The sequence below is a fragment of the Sordaria macrospora genome, chromosome 7 (genome assembly GCF_033870435.1).
Source record: "Sordaria macrospora chromosome 7, complete sequence".
In the NCBI taxonomy this organism is placed as follows: domain Eukaryota; kingdom Fungi; phylum Ascomycota; class Sordariomycetes; order Sordariales; family Sordariaceae; genus Sordaria; species Sordaria macrospora.
This window is the reverse complement of record NC_089377.1, coordinates 732,429-752,190: the sequence shown is the minus strand read 5'-3', so window position 1 is coordinate 752,190 and position 19,762 is coordinate 732,429. Positions and strand designations below refer to the sequence as shown.

Sequence of the window (19,762 nt, the reverse complement as noted above, 5' to 3'; positions counted from 1 at the left end):
TATGCAACTGTTTGAAGCTTAGTTCCATTCCACGTCTAAATCAAACTGAATTCTTGAAACTGTGGTTGCTGTTTCTCGATCTGTCGGATCGCGTGGTTGATACTGCTGCATGTCAGAGATTCTGCCTAGAGCTACTGGACCAAAAAGTTGAACAGTCCCGCTCGCTTTCAAGGACAAGAGGTCGTTAGGCTGCAACAACACCAACACGTGGAAAGAAAAATATGGGGATATCACCAAACTTACGAGTGCGGTTCGCTGCTTTATGTGGTTGTTCTTTGGGAGGAAGCATCAGTACGGAGATAAGGCCCGTCGAATCGTCAACGTAGAAAACTGCGGTGGTTGGAAAATGTTCGAAACCTAATACCCAAAACGCTAGTTATCAAGCTCATCGTATCACGATATGCCACATACATAGCGTACTACATACAACTAACAGATTACAATATCGGTACACAGTTGCAGCCCAGCAACTAACAGTAGAAGCAGTAAGCAACCAACAACACCAGCAGCGGAGTAGCGATGCATTTCCCTCCCGTGTATATGCAGCCTTATGAGGTGAGCAGAAGAAAATAACCAAAAATCCCCATCTTTTGTCCCGTGCCGACGCTGCCGTGTCCTTTGTTTCCTTTTGACCCCTAATAAACCTTAGTCTCTTCTGTGCACGGATCCTGCAATAAGCAGGGCGCCCGTTCAGACAAAGCCCAACACGACACTACCTCCCAGCAGCCGGGATGGCGGGACCGGTGGGACCGGTGGGAGTCGAACCAACGCCGGCAACTTGCGTGGCATCTTGTCCTCCTTTCCTTCGATCCCTTCCCCGGTCCCTCCTCCTGGGGTTACTGCTCCCCTCTCCTCCATCTGCTTTTCTAGGATATTGTTGTTGAGGTGTTGCTACTCCACCATGCCCCTTTGGACCTGTTGGAATCGCTGATGTTGCTGATGTTGACGCAGCAACTCCCTTTCCGTCGCCGGGCGCTGGCCCATCTTTCTTACCACCCAGACCTCCTTTTCCACGCCCACCCCTCCCTTCACCCTTCCGTTCTCCGGCCTTGACTTCACTACCTCCCGGCTTTCCGGCGCCCTTTGCAGTGGCATCTCCACCAGCCTTTGAAATTTCGGCAGCGTTGGCGTTGTCTTTGCCTCTTCCTTTACCCCTTGCCTTACCACTCTTCTCCTTCTTCTCCTCTTTCTCGGTAGCCTTTCTCTTCCTTTCCTCCTCTTCCTCCTGTAGTCTCTTGCTCTCGGCATCCCACCATTCCTGGAATGCCTGCTCCTCTTGAATCTCCTGCAGGGACCGCTTGGACATGGCCCCCTTGATCCGCTCTTGCTCGAGCTTTTGTTGCAGGATGATCTCCTCCATGCTAAAGCCCAGCAAATGCTCGTCCTTGCGCGCAGGAGCGATGTACACTTTGGAGTGGGGAACCATTGGTTTGCTGGCAGACTCCCCGATGCTTGGGAACTGCTGGGCTGGAGGTTGGGGACTAGGACGGGGAGCTGAGGAAGAGGAGGGGGTAGGTGTGGACTTGGGCTTGGGGCTAGGGTTGGCGGTGTGAACATTGTTGTGGCTAGACATCCGCTGACCAGAGAATCGCGTGTCTGGCGATGCTGTCCTTCGGGCAACGGGTGTGGTCTCCGCTGCAACCAGCGGCTTTGCTACTGGTGAGGAAGACACAGGAGGATTGACATCTAGGGGCGTCGGCTTGGCATTGTTGGCAGTGACCATCTTCCAAGGAGGCGGCGCCTTCGATTCCGTGTCACCCCATGCCGGTTTGTTTGCAAGGGAAGCCTTGGCATAGTGCAAAGCTGCCTGAGCTGCCGCCTGTTCCTGCTGCTGTTTCTTCCTCTCCTTCTGAGACAGCTTGGGCTGTGCGACCTTTGGCGCCGATGTACCTTCGTTGCCCATTTGTTGTTGCTGTTGTGCAGCCAAGCCCTCTGATAGGGCTGACCGACCAGCTGCAACTGGAGTAGATGTAGCCTCCAACTGGATGATGTCTCGCAAACCAACTTTCGAGGCCGGCATCGGGGCGTTCGCCCACGGAGCTCCCCCGGTTTTCGTCGCCGGCGATGATCCAGCGTGCAGGGGACTGGGTGATACCACTGCAGGCGATTGTCCTCTCCTGATCGGAGCTTTGGCCTTCCATGAACTGCCAAGTGACGGGAACTGGTCCATATCTGCTGCCGGAGTTGAGGGCTTCAGGACCTTTGCACTAAGGGGCGTACCAACTGCAGCAGGACCGTCTTCGTCCATGTCAAAGATGAGATCTGCTTGCGAGTTCTTAGGCTTCAACTCCGGGCTAAGACCAAACGTTTCATTCCTGGCAGCCTTTGGCGCTCTCTTATTCTTGTCAGCAGTAGGTGTGGATGCTGATGCATCATCAACGCCACTTTCACGCTTGCCTCTCAAGGCTGTAGAAAGCTTTCGATCATCTTCCCGCGAAGCCCTGAATGCAATCTCCTTGACCCTGATCTGCCTCTCTTCATCGATGTCCTGAGCAAGCTCTGGGTGAGCTTCATGAAGCAGCATCTCGGATCTGCCACTCCTTACAAACGGTGACTGAGAAGCCTGGTTATCACGCACAATCGCGTCAAGCTCCAGGAGCAGCTCATCATCCAGCTCATCAAGAAGATGGTTTTCAAGCATTGACTCCAGCTGTAAGCAGATGTACTCCAGACCGGCGTCTCTAAACTCGGTTATGGAGCATGGGCTGATGGCATTGAGGAAGTTGGCAATGTTTCGAATGTTGGCGAATCTTCCCATGATAGTCTGGCAGATCTGTGACAATCTGTCCAACATCAGGTAGTTCGCGATGGACATCACATCCATGACAAGGTCAAGGAAGTCCGCGAACGTGTCACACACGGTGGGGTCAAACAGCTCTGTGCCGTAGTCACCATACAAATACCGAAGCACGTAGTCGAACGCGCCGGGATCCATATGCTTGAGGTCAATCTTGATCCTGTGGTTCTCAATCTCTGCTTCCTCCCGGCGTGTGGCCAGCCAAATGCCCCTGGATCGTCCGTGGAAAAGCACCTGGAACCATGGACATCTCTGACACACAAAGGAGGTGTGAACAGCAACCTCCTGGCCATCTAATTCGAGAAGGATATCGCCGTCGGCAAAGAAGCTGCGATCCTTGATGGCTATTCGGAAATCCTCATCCATGCATTTCTTGGGGTCAACCTGCAGTCGGGCCGCTGCTTCAAGATTATGCATGTTGAGACGAGTGGCAAGCCTCATGACCTCCTGACGAATTTGACGATATCTGTAGGCCAATGGCGGGGCTTGACGTGTAAAGTTCCATGCTGGTATCACCTTGTCCTCGTACATAAAGTGAACGAAGTTGAGCAAGGCGATCAGATCCAAGCCCTGAAAGATAAGCACGGGCTTTCCGTCCACCTTGCTGATCGTGAACGCTTCGTGCTGAATATCAAAGCTAAGCCTCCGCGAATGGGCCAGAGCATGCCGGATTACGGAGCTTCGGGCAGAAAGGAGCCAGGCGTGGACCGGTATCCGAATATCCGGGAGGGATGAGCTGCATACCAGGGCGTCCAATGGTTGGTGAGTATGACTCCATTCTGCGAGGTACGACTCCAAATCCTCTTCCAGATCAGGGGATTTGAGCACTTCATATGCGACGGATCCGAGGTTGGACTTGAGTGTCTCATTTTCCCAAAATTTGACGTTCTCCTTATTCCTAAGCTCCGGCTTCGGCTCAGATGCCCGGAAACCCTCCAGAGGATTGAGTGGTGCCACGTCCCTCCAAAGAGACTGCTCAGAAACCACAAGCTGGCCCTTCATTACATCCAAATCCCGACGGATGGCAGCAAACGCACCGAAAGGTGACGCTCTGACTGCGGCAACCTTTGTGATATACGGCACTCTCTGAAACTTGAAGTCGTTGCGCTTTGACTCTGAAGACCCTGAATAGGCATCCTTGACCTTTGTTCGCTTGATGCGGCGCCATACGGCGCCAGAGTGCGTGCTGATGATAACCGAGCCATGTTCACCCACTCCGACCGATCGTACTCCATCCTTTCTTGCGCTCCAGATACACTGTGGCTGGGTTACAGCACCCTTGATCTTGGACGGATTGGTGGTAGATGTCGCTGGCGGGTTCGTCTCCATCTTGTGATCCAAATGCATGGTGAACAGATCTCCACGCTTTGTCAAAGCGGCAATCGTCTCTGCACCAGATGTGATATAAGAGATCTGGCTCCTACCTGCCTCGTACCGATTGGACATGGAAAGGTTGCCAATCGTATCAATGGTCGCAAAGGGAAACTTGACGATGTTATATCCATAACCGGTAAACACGCAAACTGTGTGGTTTTGGAGAAGAACTGTTGTCGCCTTGTCAATAGCCGAGACCATGACTATGGGTGATGAGAAGAGCGAAGCTGCCACCTTCCTCGGAGTCTGCTGATATTCAAGAGATCTCGAGTCCGAGTCCATCAAAGCCAGTTGGCCAACATTCTTACCCCAGCAGTACAGGGAGATGCCGGTGTGAGCAACCGAATGGATCGACGAAGCAGCAATGCCGAGGATACTTTCCTTTTTCAGGGAGCTGAATACCTGCCGCGGCGTAGTGCTTATGGGGTCTTCATCCTTTTTGGTCGGCTCGGGGAGAGTATAGCCTAGCTGGGAGTGGGCATTGCTACCCCAAGTCCATAGAGCTCTGGTCTCATCCAGGGCCATGGTGTGGTTCTGTCCCAGCGCAACCTGGATGATCTTTTTGTCGGCCAGGGGACCTTGGACAGGGGTAAACTTGAAGCGGGTATTTTCGTCTCCAAGACCCAGTCGTCCACCTCGGCCAACACCGCTGACATACAGATTTGAGACGGGGTCCGTAGTGAGAACGGCGCTGTGAAGTTTCGACATGGCCACATCCTCGATGACGATCGGTCGGTTCAAAACTAGAGCTGGAATGTCGCTCAAGTCTGCGGTGGTGGAGCCTTCTAACCCAGCACTCTCAAGGTACTCGTCGTAGAATCGTTGAAGCAAATGCGCCGGCCGTTCTAGGTAAACACGCTCGGGGAACTGACGGTCATCCTGATCCCCGAGGCCCAATGTCAGGTTCCGGTTGCTTCCGAAGGTGTACAAGTCCTCGCCAAGGGCTCCATGCCTCCTGGACTTCTTGGAAACCCTCTCCTCAGCCACCTCGTCTTCGTTGTCTGATCCATCTTCCTCCTCCTGCATAGCTGCCAGTTCCCGAAGAGCTACCAAGTCGCGCTCGCCGATAGTCGCATTATACAAGTCGAAAGGGCTATTGCCTTCGTGATCCTTGGTCCGGATCAGTTGTCCAACCCGGAGGAACGATGCGGTATGTCCTGCTAAATCCTTCCGTTCTTTATCGAGCAGCATCCGGGCAATCGAGATGTTCCCTGCGTATAGTGCGCGATGAAGGGCATTCCAGCCACTCTCGGGGTCTTGGGCGTATATGTCAATGGCGGGGTGCTCAATCAGGGCTTCGGCGAAAGATACAGCGTTCTTGGTTGTCGAGGAGGCGGCGCGCAGAAGAAGGGTAAGGCCGACATGGTCGCGACTGTTGACATCGACTCGTGAAAGTGCGTTGTTGAGCTGTTTGCGGGGCTTGCCCGACGGACGGGGTGATGTACCGAGAGTGCCAGAAGCGCCGGCAGCACCCGAGGTTATGTTGCTGCTCCGGCCGGACGGCTGGGGGCCGTGGGCAGCGGGGGAGAGGAGGCGTCGAAATTTTTCGACATGGTCTTCCCAATAGTATTTCCAAAGGAGATGCGTCTGCGTCATTAGAAGCCGGATAGGCGGCGGGAAGTCCCTCGGTGGCACGCTTCGATGGCACCTCGCTGTGATTCGCAACGGACCACGGCTTGTTTAAAGGTGCGTTGGGAAGCGTAAGAAAGACGTCCACCGGGAAGGATAACGGTCGAGTTCTTTCGGGTGTGCCAGTCAGTGCGTTTGTGTGTGTGTGTCGCGGGTTTTGCTGCCGCGGGTTTGTGAGAGTGGCGACTGTTTAGGATTTGGACGGTTGGAGTCGGACGGGTTCTTGTGTGTTTCTCAGGGGCGAAGACGACCTGAAGGCTAGCGGAGGGCAAATCGATATTTGGTTGGTAACGGTCTGTTTCTCGCTGGTCGGAAAGCAGAAAGAAGTGGAAGTTGGAGATCCCGTAGGTTGCGGAGGTGGAAGAGCGCGGGAGATAAAAAGGATGTCGGGGTAAGACCCGGATCTTCCAGTTGCCTTCAGCCAGAAGTCGTCGCCAACTGTCGTCAGTGTCACTGTCATGGATTCCGTGCCACTGTGGAAGGGCAAGGCCACCACACAATGCTAAAGTGGAAGGTACTGTAGCGAAGCCCCGTCCCGGACATTGTTTGTATGACCAATCACAGCTCCTCGTTCATCCTCATGCGCTATTGACGGGACGGGAGATAAGATAAGGGGGCAGAAGTTCCCCTCCATCATCTGGCTTTAACAAGTCCGAATCTGGTCCGGAGCTTGATGTCCTTGTGTGTATATGTGTACACTATAACAGACGTAAGTTAGGTATCTGGATCTTACATTGGATCTGGGAAGCCTTGACGGGAAGTAGGGCTGAAGCATTCAACCGAGGCTACCTCATGCTTGTCTTTGATCGCTTCCAAGAGAATGGCAGCCATGGATGGACCCCATTCATGTCAGAACGGATCTCATAAAGTGGAAAGCACATGTCAAGGAGGATCTACACGGCCATAGTCACCGCTACAGTAGTGTCATTACTCGGACACCGCGGCTCAATGGAGCTTCTTCATTTCTGGGCTTTTCATCAAGGCTCCTCTAACATCAGTTGTGGTTTGTAGACACTTGGCAAAGAAATAAGAATGAACAAACCGACAAAAGCCCCAATCTCAAACCAACCTTCCAAAGCTTATTAGGTAAGGTACTGATCCTGACTTCAGCTCAGCTTCGGCCTCCCGCTGTTAGTGATTCGCGCCATGGAAGAAGGGTCTCCGTAGCTCCGATGCCGCTTGTTAGCGGTGCGCCAAGGACGGGAGCAAAGAGTCACTGTGGAGGCCCTGAAACGCTGAGGAGCACCCCCAACCCAAGCAGGAACCGCCGCCAGACCCGGCCATGGCAGGCTGACTGTTATCCACTTGTCCGCTATCCGTCCCTGACTCCCGCGTCCGGGACATGTTCCCTCTTCAATCCGCCAAGTGACGACACTTTTGGTTTTTTTTCCTCCCGTCTCTTCAACTTTTGCTTGCGCTCTTTTTCTTCTAGACTTGTTGTCTTACATCTTGTGTTCTTGGCTCCCATAGATACCCCGAATCTCCTTCCATATACTTGGTTCAAAATGTCGTCCGACAAGACCCCTCTGCCTTTTGGCTACACCTTTGCGGCCGGTGAGTCGCTCCCGTCTTTCCTCCGATTTGAAGCTTCCACGAGCTCCGGCTGCGCAATTGACACTCGTGTCGCAAACACCACGGACTAATGCTAACCGTGATTTCTTGTGCTAGGTGCCATCGCTGGTGTCTCTGAAGCAGGTTCCCCCCGAAAAATGAACCCGAAGCGTCCGGTTGTGTCGTGTAACTAACCAGAACCTTGCGCCGGCCCCTTTAGATTTTGGTCATGTACGTCTCAGATCCCCAGCCACCAGTGCCCAATGTGGTCGCGTGCTCTTTGCCATTAGCTCCCAGTACTAACACCGCCCGTCGCAACAGGTACCCTCTTGATGTCTTGAAGACCAGAATGTGAGCGCAACCACCTGCCATACCTCGACAACACTCCGAACAACTATCGCGGCCACCGCGCCCAATGCGCTTCTCCCGAGACTAACCACCTACGCCTCAGCCAACTTCAGTCCGGCAAGCCCACCGCGGGCGTCGACCACTACAATGGCATGCTTGACTGCTTCAAGAAGATTGTCAAGAACGAGGGGTATGCATCCTATTCCCCAGAACGAGGCGTGTCTGGCACGAGTTGACACCTATTTCTTTCACAGTGCCTCCCGCCTTTACCGCGGCATCACTGCTCCCATCTTGATGGAAGCCCCCAAGCGTGCCACCAAGTTCGCCGCCAATGACAAGTGGGGCAAGTTCTACCGCGAGCTCTTCGGCGCCCAGCAGATGACCCAGGGTCTTTCCGTCCTTACCGGTGCCTCCGCCGGTGCCACCGAGTCCTTCATCGTCGTCCCCTTCGAGCTCGTCAAGATCCGTCTCCAAGACAAGGCCTCGGCCGGCAAGTACAACGGCATGATCGATGTCGTTGTCAAGACCGTCCGCAACGAGGGTCTCCTCGCCATGTATAACGGTCTTGAGTCCACCCTCTGGCGCCACATCCTCTGGAACGCCGGTTACTTTGGCTGCATCTTCCAGGTCCGCGAGCTCATCCCCAAGGCCGAGACCAAGAAGGGCCAGACCGTCAATGACATCATTGCGGGTACCATTGGTGGTACCGTCGGTACTCTCCTCAACACCCCCATGGACGTTGTCAAGAGCCGTATCCAGAACACCATCAAGGTGCCCGGCCAGGTGCCCAAGTACAACTGGGCTTGGCCTGCCATCCTGACCGTCTTCAAGGAGGAGGGTTTCGGTGCCCTTTACAAGGGCTTCATCCCCAAGGTCCTCAGACTCGGCCCTGGTGGTGGTATCCTCCTGGTGGTTTACACCAGCGTTATGGATATGTTCCGCAAGATGAGGGACGAGCGCCTTGGCAAGCAGATCTAAGCGAATTTTTGGGGCAGAATGTTGAATACGAAAATTTTGAATGGCTCACACTAACTTCAGCTGTATATACATATCTACCTTATCATTGCTTGGGAGTGTGGCTACGGTATCAGCGGAATTTTACGATTTACAAAAAGCGTCATAGATTGGCTTCTTCGGTTTCTCCGGTTCTCTTCAAATTGGGATGGCCTGCAAAAGCATTGAAAGAACGATCTTTGGGCAACCTTTTCGAGTCTTCCATAGTACTGAAACAAAAGATGAAAAGAATATCAAGTCAGCACATATGACGCCCGTGAAATGAGAGATATGCTTGCAAAGCCTTTCAAGGTCCTACGCAATAACATGCTTATCTATTACCTCCAATCACAGAGTTCAGCCAGTGTCGACGACGCTTCCTCGACGACGACCACTCTTCCACGGATGCCTTAGATGGTGTCCATTCCTGTTTCTCACATTGCATCACGCTGCTTGATTCCAGTAGAGGTGAGCTAGTGCGGTGAGAAGGGATAGTCGACACTATCAACCTGAGTGTCCGGACGCGAGACCATCTCCGGCTCACGCCCATGGCTTAGGGAAGTCCGAAACCATGATTTACCTTTAACCTGGAAAATTTCTTGTTACTTTTCTCGTCTTACTGACGACCCAGAGGTCTCTTTGCCGAAAGCAGAGCGCAATCTGATTCGAAAACGCAATGTTTAAGTCAAAAGGCATGGGGATAGTTAAACATGTCAGTCAGTATAGTCCTTATTCAACCTGAATAAAGTTACCCGCCATCATATCTGTCCCCTTTTTGAAGAAGAAGAAAAAAAAAGAAAAAAAGAAAAAAAGAAAAGAGAAACACACCCAAAACACCAAACGGGAGGGAAAGAATCGGAATCCCAGGCCATAGAGAACGCCAGCAGTTAGTTCCCAACCACACCCCATCCTCACCCAATCATCCCCCCTATGCCTTCCCCTTCCCAAACCCTGCATTCCCCTCGTCACATCATGTCTTATAAACAATCAAACACCCCTTATCCACTACTCCATTAGGAAACGTAACCTCCTTCAACTCCAGCCCCTTCCCCGATCCAGTCCCACCAACATTCCCATTCCCCTGCTGCTCCTGCTCCTGCTCCTGCTCCTGCTCCTGCTCCTGCTCCTGCTCCTGCTCCTGCTCCTGCTCCTGCTCCTGCTCCTGCTCCTGCTCCTGCTCCTGCTCCTGCTCCTGCTCCTGCTCCTGCTCCTGCTCCTGCTCCTGCTCCTGCTCCTGCTCCTGCCGCAGCGATCGCATCCCATCCCCATACTTACACCTAACCATCCCATCCAGCACCCAACAAAGCTGCATAACCCACTTCTCCATGGGCCGCTCGTCGTAACAGCCCGCCCACGCGCCCGCAAAGTTCACAGGGACCAGCCCGTCCTCGCCGCGGTTCCTCGCAAACACTCGCAAGAAAAACCACCACACGTGGTGTCGGGCGTGGTCCCACCCCTTTTTGTTTTCGTTTTCCCTGAAAGAGCCCTTGGGCAGGGACCGGGATTTCAAGAAGAGGTGTTCAAAAAAAGGGAGTAAGGTCGCGGTAGGCAGGGAGAAGTCGCTTAGGGAGCGGGAAAAGGAGGCGAGGAAGGCGGTGGGGTTGCGGCTGAGGGGGCCCGGGGGGACGGGGGTTGTAGGTGAGAACCTTATGGGGGAGGTGGTGGTACTGTTGGAGGGAGAACGGGAGTTGATAAAGGGGATGAGAAAGTCGCGCTCGAATTCAAGCCACATGGGAAGAAGGGCCGGAGAGAGAAGCCAGGTGAGGAATTGGGTGTAGGAGGTGAAGCCTGCTTTGCGGGAGGCGGGTTCGAGGATGGAGCGGTATTGGGGGATGTCGGTCATTTGTTCCATGGTGAGGAAGAGGGTGGTGTTGGTGGTGTTAGTATTGATATTGGAGGACATTTGTGGTGTAGTGGATGTGGCGGTCGTGCTGGTAGTGGCGGCGGTAGTGATGTCTTTGGTGCCAGTAGCCATGTTGGGTGTGGCTGTGGCGGTGTCCTGGGTGTTGGTGGACATTTTAGGTGAGGTGGGTGTGGCAGTGGTACCTGTCATGGTGATATCTTCAGTGTCGGAGGACATTGCAAGTATTGTTATGGCAGGTGGTTGTTGTTTGCTTTGGTTTCTTCTTGATTCGTTGCCGTCAAGTGGTTGTGAAGCTGCTGTTATAAACCTTTAACGCTCTGGATGAGATTGATTGTGGAAGACAAAAAGTCGAGATGAGCTATCACTTCGAACACTTATATATCTCGCAGCTCAAACGTCATCATGGGGCGTGAGTAGGTGCTCAAAGAGAAGCTGTTTTACCTGATCGTGGATGTGAGACGGGCGATTCATAGCGTGAACGCTTTGGCTGTGCTCCGAAAGAGAGTGGTGTTCGAAATACATCCTCACTGTTCAGTTCGCAACGGTTATGTCAGCGCAGATACTCCATGTCGTTCTTGTGAATACATAAGCCCGGCGTTCCGCGTCGAAACAAAGAAGATGACAGCATCGACGAGAGTGTTCATTGAACAAGGCAACAATTCAAAGCCACAGGGACTAGAACCCGGTCAGAAGGCCTTAGTTCCGTCCTAAAGACAAAGAAGGTAGCTAGTTTTCCCTCTGATATTTGCTACCTAGGGTGCGCGCATCATGGATGGTGGGTTAACAACATTGTCTTGCTCTCAAACGTACGATGTCGACAAGCGCATTATCCACAAAAACACCCGGGATTGGCGCATACAGCTGGCAAATTTCATGTTAGATGGAAATGTGGTGTATTTCTGAACTCAAATAAGAAGCAGAGGATCTCTTTGACTGACAAAGTGTCAAATGAAACGATGGTTCTTTCTAACCTGGAATAATTTTGTGGTGGTGCTGAAGCGACACTCACCTTGACATACCTCTTAGTTGTAAGTAATGTAATGTCCAAACTCCCTCTCGCAAAGACCATCAAGGTCAATGGTCAGATCCGTCGCCCAAGCTACCACGCCCGCGGTATGCGAATTGCGCCAACCACTAGGTCGAGCGCGCCATCCTTCGGTTCATTTGACCTGGTAACAGAACCAGGCAATTTGCTGGGCAAGGTCTCATCCAACCTTTGAAGGGTTCTCGAGGGACAGGGAAACGCTCAGGTATATGAAATTCGTGATGCGATCGACGACATCCCGGCCCCTTACGCTAGGATCCTTGATATTGATGCCATCATCTGTGAAGTCGGCCGACTTCGAGCTCATGGAAGAAAAGTTCCACAACACGATTAACCCGATTGTCAATTGAGTGATAATCGGGGAGTCCCAGGATCTCACCGATTGTGCCTTAGATCTCATAGCGTGACATGTTGACTTGATTATGACCATATTAGTAGTTTTGTTGACCGTCGTTGTTTATGATGAGGAATCAAACTGGGCAAAAGTGAAAAGCGAGCAGGCATATTGATGGACGCTTGTCAATGGGACCCACGGACGATGCATCATAGTTTGAGACAGTCAAACAGATCTCGGTAAATTCTGACGGCTGTGTTTTAGAACGTAAAAATTTGAAGTGTTTTGGAACAAGCCTTGGTCAGCTTACAATGGGGTTGTGATGACCATGCCATTGCTGGGTTCCACAACGGCCTTTGTCCAATTGGTACTCATATCAACTGAATAAGCGGTTGAAGACAGTGGCGGATGTTCGGCTCAGTCTCTCATCTGCCTAACATTGATGTTGATGCGCTTGTTCTTCATCCAGCCCCTCCAGGCCTCATACTTTCCGTCTTCCGCGGGCCAATCCTCCAGCCATTCGGGACAGGTACCCTTGAAGATTTTGGGCACACCATGCCAGGCAAATCTGGACTCCTTGGTCATGTAAATGACATCGCCGGACCGTAGCCTTAGCAGCAAGAACTTCTTCTCGCTCTTGCCAGTTTCACTTTCTTTGGTCTCCTTCTGTTTTTCCTCCGCTGACACCTTGCCCCAGTCCTCAGGGCAAATCATGAAGAGGGAATCGCAGCCGATGCTCAAGCTGATCAGACCTTTGTCGGTCTCCTCTGACACATCCCGGTGCATCATCATGGTGTCGCCAGGGGTGTAGAAGTTCACAATGGCAGCTTGGGCGAGGGTCTCGGGGAACAGGGTCTCGAGAAAGCCGGAAATGTCTTTGGGGAACTCGGGGGGCAGCTCGCCCGGGTAAACGCGATTCGTCCAGTCATACTGACCGCCCAGAGTAACCCAGTGTAGCTTGCGGTTGAAGACTTGCTGAAAGGTGAGAGGCTTGTGCACTGAAGGGTCCTTGGGCTCAAAGCAAGTGTCGGAATCTGGAGGGTACGAAAAGAAGGATTCCTGAACGCCTGTTTCGGGATCGACGGGCGGGTAGGGGAGCTTGAAATGGAGGTGCATGTTGGTCTGGTGATGGGGCTGGTTGAGATCGCGGTGGATGATGTTGCGCAGGAGCGTCTTTTGGACCTCTGGGGGAATGATGTTTGGGAGAATTAGGAGGCCTTTGGGGTTTGGTCAGTAGATATTCGTGATAAGAGAAATCCAGGGATTTGTGTTCACCAGGCAAGAGGGGATGGTAATAGATCGGAGCGTCCTTGTCTGCGCGGAACTCCGGTGAATTCTCGGGGCAGATGTGGTTGAACGACTTGTTCAAGATTTTGGTAGGGATCGAGCCAGCGAGCACGAACTCGGGAGCCTTTTCTGGACTGCGCAAGTCATCGATCTCAGGGCTGTTCATGACAATCTTCTGGTCGACTTTGGCAAACGACTTCCACTTGAGTCTCAGCTCATCCGACGGCTGCTCATGCGCATCCAGGTCATGGTGTCCACCCATCATTTCGGAGTTGACAGAGTGCAAAGGCGATGGAAAACTGAGTGTAATATCCGAAAGAAACTCAAGTGAAGAGTCGTTCTCCTTATACGCCGGTATTTCACTACGGTGTGACGTTGGTGGTGTTGTTGTCTAGTCGAAAGATGAAATTGTGGGGAACTGAGTGAAGCTTCAGTTGGATGGTCGAGATGCTTTGGACGTGGAGGTCAGACTCGTCTGGCTACCTAGAGCCTCTGAACGCCACAAGTCAGGGGTAGTCAACAGAGGTCGTGGCTGCCTCATTGCAGTGAGCTCGGATACCAGTACACCGGCACCGAGGGGACGGAGGGCTCCCGACGGACATCATGTCGGGTGTCACTTCAAAACCTGTATCTTTCAGATCGATACTTATCCGGAACAAAAGGGTGTCCTGGATTTGACGCGAAAATGGCATTCACCATCTTGGGACGCGTGCCTCCCTCCCTTGCAGTCCAGTGGTTTCCGTGGCGCCGTCGCGGTCCGCGCTGTTTGTGTTGACACCGATGAGGTGCCCGGCAAGCGCCAATCGTCCCGTCTCCAACCACAGTCCACGTCTGAACCCACTGCACTACAGCGGGTCACCCCCTGAACCGTCCGCTAAATCCGGAAAACCATTGCACAACTTGAACGAACTTCGATCTTAAAACAACAACTCGCGCGCCCACCGCCTCTCCTTCCTTGAACTTCAAGTTCTCGTCCCTCCACTGTCCCTCGAAAGACCTGAATTGACGGATACAAAGTGCAGGAATAAGGGACGACAATTACATCAACCGCTGCCACTGTGTCGAAGTGTTGGTGCATATTTACAAATTGCCCATCAGCAGCCCCCCCGTGCCGCATTCGAGCTCCGCCCATAGACGAGCCATCAACGAAACATCACGACAAAAAGTCAACACCAAAACAAAGTATTTACGGTAGTACTGTAGCCTTTTGACGGCAACGACGGACGAATCCACCCTTTTTCTTTACCAATCCCCCACTGCGCTCCCCTCTGGACATCATCTATCCCTGGTTAGACCCTGACTCTCCGAAGATCGAGAAAGCGACCCCTTCAAACGACGCCGGCGGTCACCTTGTCCGTCTGCCGCCCCACGCTTCTGGGCTTTTCCATCACTGTAACCATAGCACCATAGCGCGCTATAGCATCGTCGTAATCGTCCCCCACCACGATCACGAATACCAGGCACCACCGCGACTAGTTCTACGACTCCAGTCGAGGTCAATTCTTTTCTTTTCCTCTTAGGGATAGCAACTTGGACAAGATCGAGGAATCTCCAAACCACCCATCTCAGTATAGCGACCTGGACGGGTAGCACAGGAACCATGGACAACTATCAGAAGCTCGAAAAGATTGGCGAGGGTACAACACCCCCTTCTTCTTCCCCTCCACCTCGGCCCTCTTACTTCTCGGTCCCATACTGACTTCTTATGCCTTCTACAGGAACGTATGGTGTCGTCTACAAGGCCCGCGACCTGGCTAACAGCGGGCGCATTGTCGCGCTCAAGAAGATCCGTCTCGAAGCCGAAGATGAGGGCGTCCCCTCCACCGCCATCCGCGAAATCTCCCTGCTCAAGGAGATGCGCGACCCCAACATTGTGCGCCTCCTCAACATTGTCCACGCCGACGGCGGGCAGGGCCATAAGCTGTACCTAGTCTTCGAGTTCCTCGACCTTGATCTGAAGAAGTACATGGAGGCTCTTCCAGTCAGCGACGGCGGTAGGGGCAAGGCCCTCCCCGAAGGCACGGGCGCGGGACTGCACAACTTGGGACTGGGCGAGGATATCATCAAGAAGTTCATGAGCCAGCTTTGCGAGGGCGTCCGATACTGCCACAGCCACCGTGTCCTACACCGCGATCTTAAGCCCCAGAATCTGCTGATTGACCGCGACGGCAACTTGAAGTTGGCCGATTTCGGTCTCGCCCGCGCCTTCGGCGTTCCTCTCCGTACTTATACCCACGAGGTCGTCACATTGTGGTACCGTGCGCCCGAGATTCTGCTTGGTGGTCGTCAGTACTCGACCGGTGTCGATATGTGGTCCGTCGGCTGCATCTTCGCCGAGATGTGCACACGCAAGCCCTTGTTCCCTGGCGATTCGGAGATTGACGAGATCTTCAAGATCTTCCGGTACGTTTATGTGGTTACCTTCTCTTGCCGCCTCCTTCCTTTTCCCCTACTCTGTCTTGCTGACTTCTTTCCCTCGAATAGTCTACTTGGAACCCCTACTGAGGATATATGGCCCGGCGTTACATCTTATCCCGACTTCAAGGCATCCTTCCCCAAGTGGGTACGTGACTACAACGTACCACTCTGCCAGAATCTGGACGACGTCGGTCTCGAGCTTCTTGAATCCATGCTCGTCTACGATCCTGCCGGCCGAATCTCTGCCAAGGCAGCGTGCAACCACCCCTACTTTGAGGACTACAACCCCAAGCCAAAGAGCAAGTATCGCGACAGCAGCAGATACGCCTAGGGGCGTTCGCCAATTTCGTCGATGAATGAGCATCATGGCAACAGCAGATCGACTATCCAAGATTTGCAGCCGGCTGCTTAGGTTCAGTCAGATCCCCGCAGTTATTGGGACAGTAGTAGCGAGTGACGCCGACACACGGAACCGGTGACAGAAACAAACTGTCATTATCAGCACCTGAAGCATATCATAACATCACACTTTGCTTTCAGGATACTCGAAAACATGCTTTTCGACACATCAAAATACCCATACCTACTCATTGTTGTATGTACGGTTGTGCTTTTAGGGAACAGCGTTCAAAGGGGTCATAGGGTAAAGGGTTTACATTGGAATGGAGTTCTGTCTGCATTACACACAATCGGTGTTATCTGGAAGACCACATGGCATTAAAGGGGTGAATGGGCTTTCTTTTAGCCCTCGAGCATTTTTAGGGAGTTGTGGTGAAGTGTACTCAGGGAGGAAAAGAAAAAGGCAAGACATTGTTGTTTCAATAGATCTCGCGTGTACATATCCCCTATTTAAAACACCGATCCTTCGCGTCTTTCAGCCGGGAATCGAGATGAGATTGTCCATGTCGTGAATACCTCTAGACATCTCCAGTCAGGTTAAGGGAGGTGAGTGGCAAACGATAAAGACGGAAGAAGTCAAATCACGCAACGTTCAATCATTGCATCTTGCCGATGATAGTCCTCTCCGACAATGTCTGTTGAACAACGAACTGCCCTGGACACTCCCGGTAAATGTGGAGGATTCTCGCGATGTGCACCTTCCATTCATTGCAGTTCATCCATCACTGCACTACAATGCAAAATCGGCAAGTCCAGCAGGTGCGATGCAGTGCACATAAAAAATCCAAGGCTGCAAATCAAATGTGCGGCGTAGGCCGGCTGGGGACGAGATATGTTGGTGTAATTCGATCACGATCTAATTTCAACGGTTGAGTGCCGTGAACCAAAGTCATGCACAAATGTCTTGACCATTTACCCTTTTCGGGACTTGGACACACGCAACACTCAGCCGTTGAAGAGCTGGTGAGACCTTCCTTTCAACCACAACTCAAGCTCACTTACCTAAGCGGCTTCTCAACTGAACCTGACGATCTTGAATCTTTAGGTCAGCTACGTACGGCATTGCCGTCGCTGATTGTCGGTTAATACATGTACTGTGCTTCAAGTCAGTAAGCAGTGACGAACGTCCGACTCGAGAGATGGAACTGAGCGAAAGTACCAAGAGCCAGTCTGTTAGCACCAAGAGAATTTTCCATAGCTAACTTCATCCGTCAAACGAGTACCACACTTAAGATACATACGCCGGGTATGAAGCCATTGCGACTTCTGTTTCCGTGTCCACGCCGTTATGAGCCCGGCAGTGCATCCGCAAGCTTGACGCGATACCTAACATCATGATCCTGCAAGCGTTGGCTTTGAATAGTTTGGGTGCCGGTGATGCATTGAGCATCATCGGTCCCATTTCTTCATTTCCATACTGTACTCACTGCACTCACTGCACCCAAAGGATACATCTGGTTTCCTCCTCTGCTATTTCTGGTCTTGGTGGCTTCGGTCATCGTTTACTGATCATGATTATTAGCCCACTCCAACCGTAGACCTAGAGACCGGCCCAACGGTCGGTGATGACATCCGCCCCGTGTCGACCTGGGCGGATGGATGGTGAGAAAGGAAATTGGCTTACACCATATTTAGAGCACCCTGACCGCATCTCGGGATTCGACCTCGACCGCCACTCCGGCTCTGATAAACGCCTGCAACGTCTACAGTCCGCGACAACATCCTTTGAAGTCTGCGCAAGATCATGATAGGTAACTTACCTTACCGTGACTGGGGTAAGTGTTGGTCTTGAAGGATCCCACGACCACGTTGTTGGGTCAGCCAAATCCCAACTGTCATCATGCTCCTTCACAGACCGGGGTGAAAATTAGTTGCAGATCACGCTCAGCCCTACAACCAAGGACCAACTTGCCGAGCCTGCGCCAACCTCCCAGGCAAACCTGCATTTCGTGCATCGCCATCATCATCGCGGCATCGCCAACCTGTCAAGTTCCTTGTCAACTGCACAGTGAACTAAACCGAGCAAGGATTAAATCGCATTTCCAATCTTCTCTCCTTCCAACCTTCGAACTCCCAACTTCGGTTCGACGACGGACGTCGAAGAAGGATTCCCAACCGTTAGACCTGTCAAATTTTCAGACCCGCATATCAAGAATCCTTCTTCATCCTTCAAGTTCTCCAACCACATCGACATTTTGCACATGCATTCCTCATTCCTCATTCAGTTCCACGACCGCCTTCCCGGTCCCAACTCCCAACGAACCTCATGTTCCAACGCAACGCAACGGACCCCATAACCGTGAGTTTACCCGGTTTTCTTAATTACCTTACTTTTTGCGCCGTACATTTTGTACAGTAGTCCTCAACTGTAGCCAAGTGTACATAGATGGCAGTGTAAATGCAAGCAAACAAACAAAAGCAACAATGGAAGCGCGCGCCTATGAGAACCGAGCATCCTACTTGGAGTAGGTAGCAAGCGGCGGCGTCAGCGGCGCGGTAAAGAGCGGTAAGGACGATAAGGATCCTAGGCAATTGCTTGTTCAGCGCTTATTGTGGTAAAATGTCATTACCGATGGGCGTTTAAATCCTGGCGTTTGTTGTCTTCGGTAGGTTGGCTTGTTGCTGTTGTTAGCGGAAGCGACAAGCGGTGATTGGTTGGTTCGCCCACGAAAGCATTAAGTCCGACTTGACTGTCGGGTTAAATTGAATGAGTACATGGTATTTGGAAAACTCGCATCCAGTGCATTTATAATTTGGGATATTTCTCTTGATACAGTTATTTAGGCCGACATTGTGGGCACTGGACAGTAGCCCCCAGATGTCGTCCGATATCTTTAATCCGGCGCCAGGAACGGTGTCTGACGGGATCCGAGCCAGAAAAGGGACCCACCCGGCGCCGGCTCCACTCCTGCATGTTAGCGCCGATGTGGAGCGGTCTCCGGGGCCCGGCCTGCCGAGTCAATCGGGGTCTGTCCGGCGTTTCGTTTTGCGCTTTGGATTATGGTGTTCGGATCTTGAACACCGTTGGGCTGGATTGTCTGGTGTCGCTCGAGTAAAATTAGGTGTTACCTGTTCCTCCGGTGTAACGTCTCTAATCCCGCAAACCAAGATTAGATCAGTGTTTCTCGAGGCATCATATCTTTTCCCGGAGTTGCTTCGTGTGCGGTATTGTTGAATGCAACCCTTCCAAAGGTCTGTAATATAATGTATGTTTAAAAGGTTTGATCTGCGTAGTCAGACTGGTGCAAGAACATGAGAGCAGAATCTCGGTCATAACCCGGCCTTTGATCGGAAGCTCAACTTGGTAATTCAGTTTTCCTGCTGCTCATGTTTCACAAAAAACACATGCACACAAAAGGGGTAGCCGACCAAGGTCAGGTACTTTACTTTCGTAAGATTATAGTGGTTCGTGAGTAGACGTCAGTGTCACCACACCCGTTGAGACCTTGGCAACAACGAACTTGGGGCTTGACATGTCGCATCACGATGATGATCTCAAGACAGGAGCAGCCGTCAGATGAGAGAGACTCCAGACTCCAGACGCGTTCAGGCGATTCGCGCGATGGTGTGAAGCAAATATCGCGTTCGGGACTAGAACCTTGAGAACCTTGGTAGAAGGGGAGATGAGTGGTTGCGCCGGTGTGGTAACACGGCTGCACGTTATAAGCCACGCGGAGAAACCCTGGAGCAACCCAATCTTTAATTCCTTGGTTTAGTTCCCCT

At 52.3% G+C, this 19,762-nt stretch overlaps 5 protein-coding genes across 5 annotated transcripts; 2 read left to right on the top strand and 3 right to left on the bottom strand.

The window, feature by feature from the left end:
* Positions 1 to 419: 419 nt before the first annotated feature.
* SMAC4_03473 (uncharacterized protein) lies at positions 420 to 6,274 on the bottom strand. Its single transcript, XM_003353108.2, has one exon. It carries the CDS (start codon positions 5,765 to 5,767, stop codon positions 713 to 715), a length of 5,055 nt encoding a protein of 1,684 aa, XP_003353156.1. The 5' UTR covers positions 5,768 to 6,274; the 3' UTR covers positions 420 to 712.
* Positions 6,275 to 6,762: 488 nt separating this feature from the next.
* SMAC4_03474 (uncharacterized protein) lies at positions 6,763 to 8,966 on the top strand. Its single transcript, XM_066089952.1, has 6 exons — positions 6,763 to 7,354; positions 7,469 to 7,491; positions 7,572 to 7,582; positions 7,673 to 7,702; positions 7,803 to 7,889; positions 7,954 to 8,966. The coding sequence occupies exons 1-6, from the start codon at positions 6,973 to 6,975 to the stop codon at positions 8,675 to 8,677; spliced, it is 1,257 nt and encodes a 418-aa protein (XP_065947675.1). The 5' UTR covers positions 6,763 to 6,972; the 3' UTR covers positions 8,678 to 8,966.
* A 696-nt stretch (positions 8,967 to 9,662) lies between these two features.
* Positions 9,663 to 10,709, bottom strand: SMAC4_03475 (uncharacterized protein; the record flags this gene model as incomplete). Its single annotated transcript, XM_003353110.2, has 1 exon — positions 9,663 to 10,709. One exon carries the CDS (start codon positions 10,707 to 10,709, stop codon positions 9,663 to 9,665), a length of 1,047 nt encoding a protein of 348 aa, XP_003353158.2.
* Positions 10,710 to 12,160: 1,451 nt separating this feature from the next.
* SMAC4_03476 (uncharacterized protein) lies at positions 12,161 to 13,643 on the bottom strand. Its single transcript, XM_003353111.2, has 2 exons — positions 13,211 to 13,643; positions 12,161 to 13,152 (listed from the first exon to the last, which is right to left on the bottom strand). The coding sequence occupies exons 1-2, from the start codon at positions 13,485 to 13,487 to the stop codon at positions 12,353 to 12,355; spliced, it is 1,077 nt and encodes a 358-aa protein (XP_003353159.1). The 5' UTR covers positions 13,488 to 13,643; the 3' UTR covers positions 12,161 to 12,352.
* A 477-nt stretch (positions 13,644 to 14,120) lies between these two features.
* On the top strand, positions 14,121 to 16,815 carry SMAC4_03477 (uncharacterized protein). Its single transcript, XM_003353112.2, has 3 exons — positions 14,121 to 14,859; positions 14,941 to 15,625; positions 15,707 to 16,815. Exons 1-3 carry the CDS (start codon positions 14,823 to 14,825, stop codon positions 15,969 to 15,971), a joined length of 987 nt encoding a protein of 328 aa, XP_003353160.1. The 5' UTR covers positions 14,121 to 14,822; the 3' UTR covers positions 15,972 to 16,815.
* Positions 16,816 to 19,762: the final 2,947 nt, after the last annotated feature.

Bases quoted from the DNA above. Each gene is read 5' to 3' on its own strand.
- SMAC4_03473 (XM_003353108.2), bottom strand. From the start codon at position 5,767: ATGACGCAGACGCATCTCCTTTGGAAATACTATTGGGAAGACCATGTC.
- SMAC4_03474 (XM_066089952.1), top strand. From the start codon at position 6,973: ATGCCGCTTGTTAGCGGTGCGCCAAGGACGGGAGCAAAGAGTCACTGT. The intron at 7,703-7,802 runs GTGAGCGCAACC...CCTACGCCTCAG, and splicing joins GATGTCTTGAAGACCAGAAT to CCAACTTCAGTCCGGCAAGC. The intron at 7,890-7,953 runs GTATGCATCCTA...TTTCTTTCACAG, and splicing joins AAGATTGTCAAGAACGAGGG to TGCCTCCCGCCTTTACCGCG.
- SMAC4_03476 (XM_003353111.2), bottom strand. From the start codon at position 13,487: ATGATGGGTGGACACCATGACCTGGATGCGCATGAGCAGCCGTCGGAT. The intron at 13,153-13,210 runs GTGAACACAAAT...CAAACCCCAAAG, and splicing joins TTACCATCCCCTCTTGCCTG to GCCTCCTAATTCTCCCAAAC.
- SMAC4_03477 (XM_003353112.2), top strand. From the start codon at position 14,823: ATGGACAACTATCAGAAGCTCGAAAAGATTGGCGAGG. The intron at 14,860-14,940 runs GTACAACACCCC...TGCCTTCTACAG, and splicing joins GCTCGAAAAGATTGGCGAGG to GAACGTATGGTGTCGTCTAC. The intron at 15,626-15,706 runs GTACGTTTATGT...TCCCTCGAATAG, and splicing joins GAGATCTTCAAGATCTTCCG to TCTACTTGGAACCCCTACTG.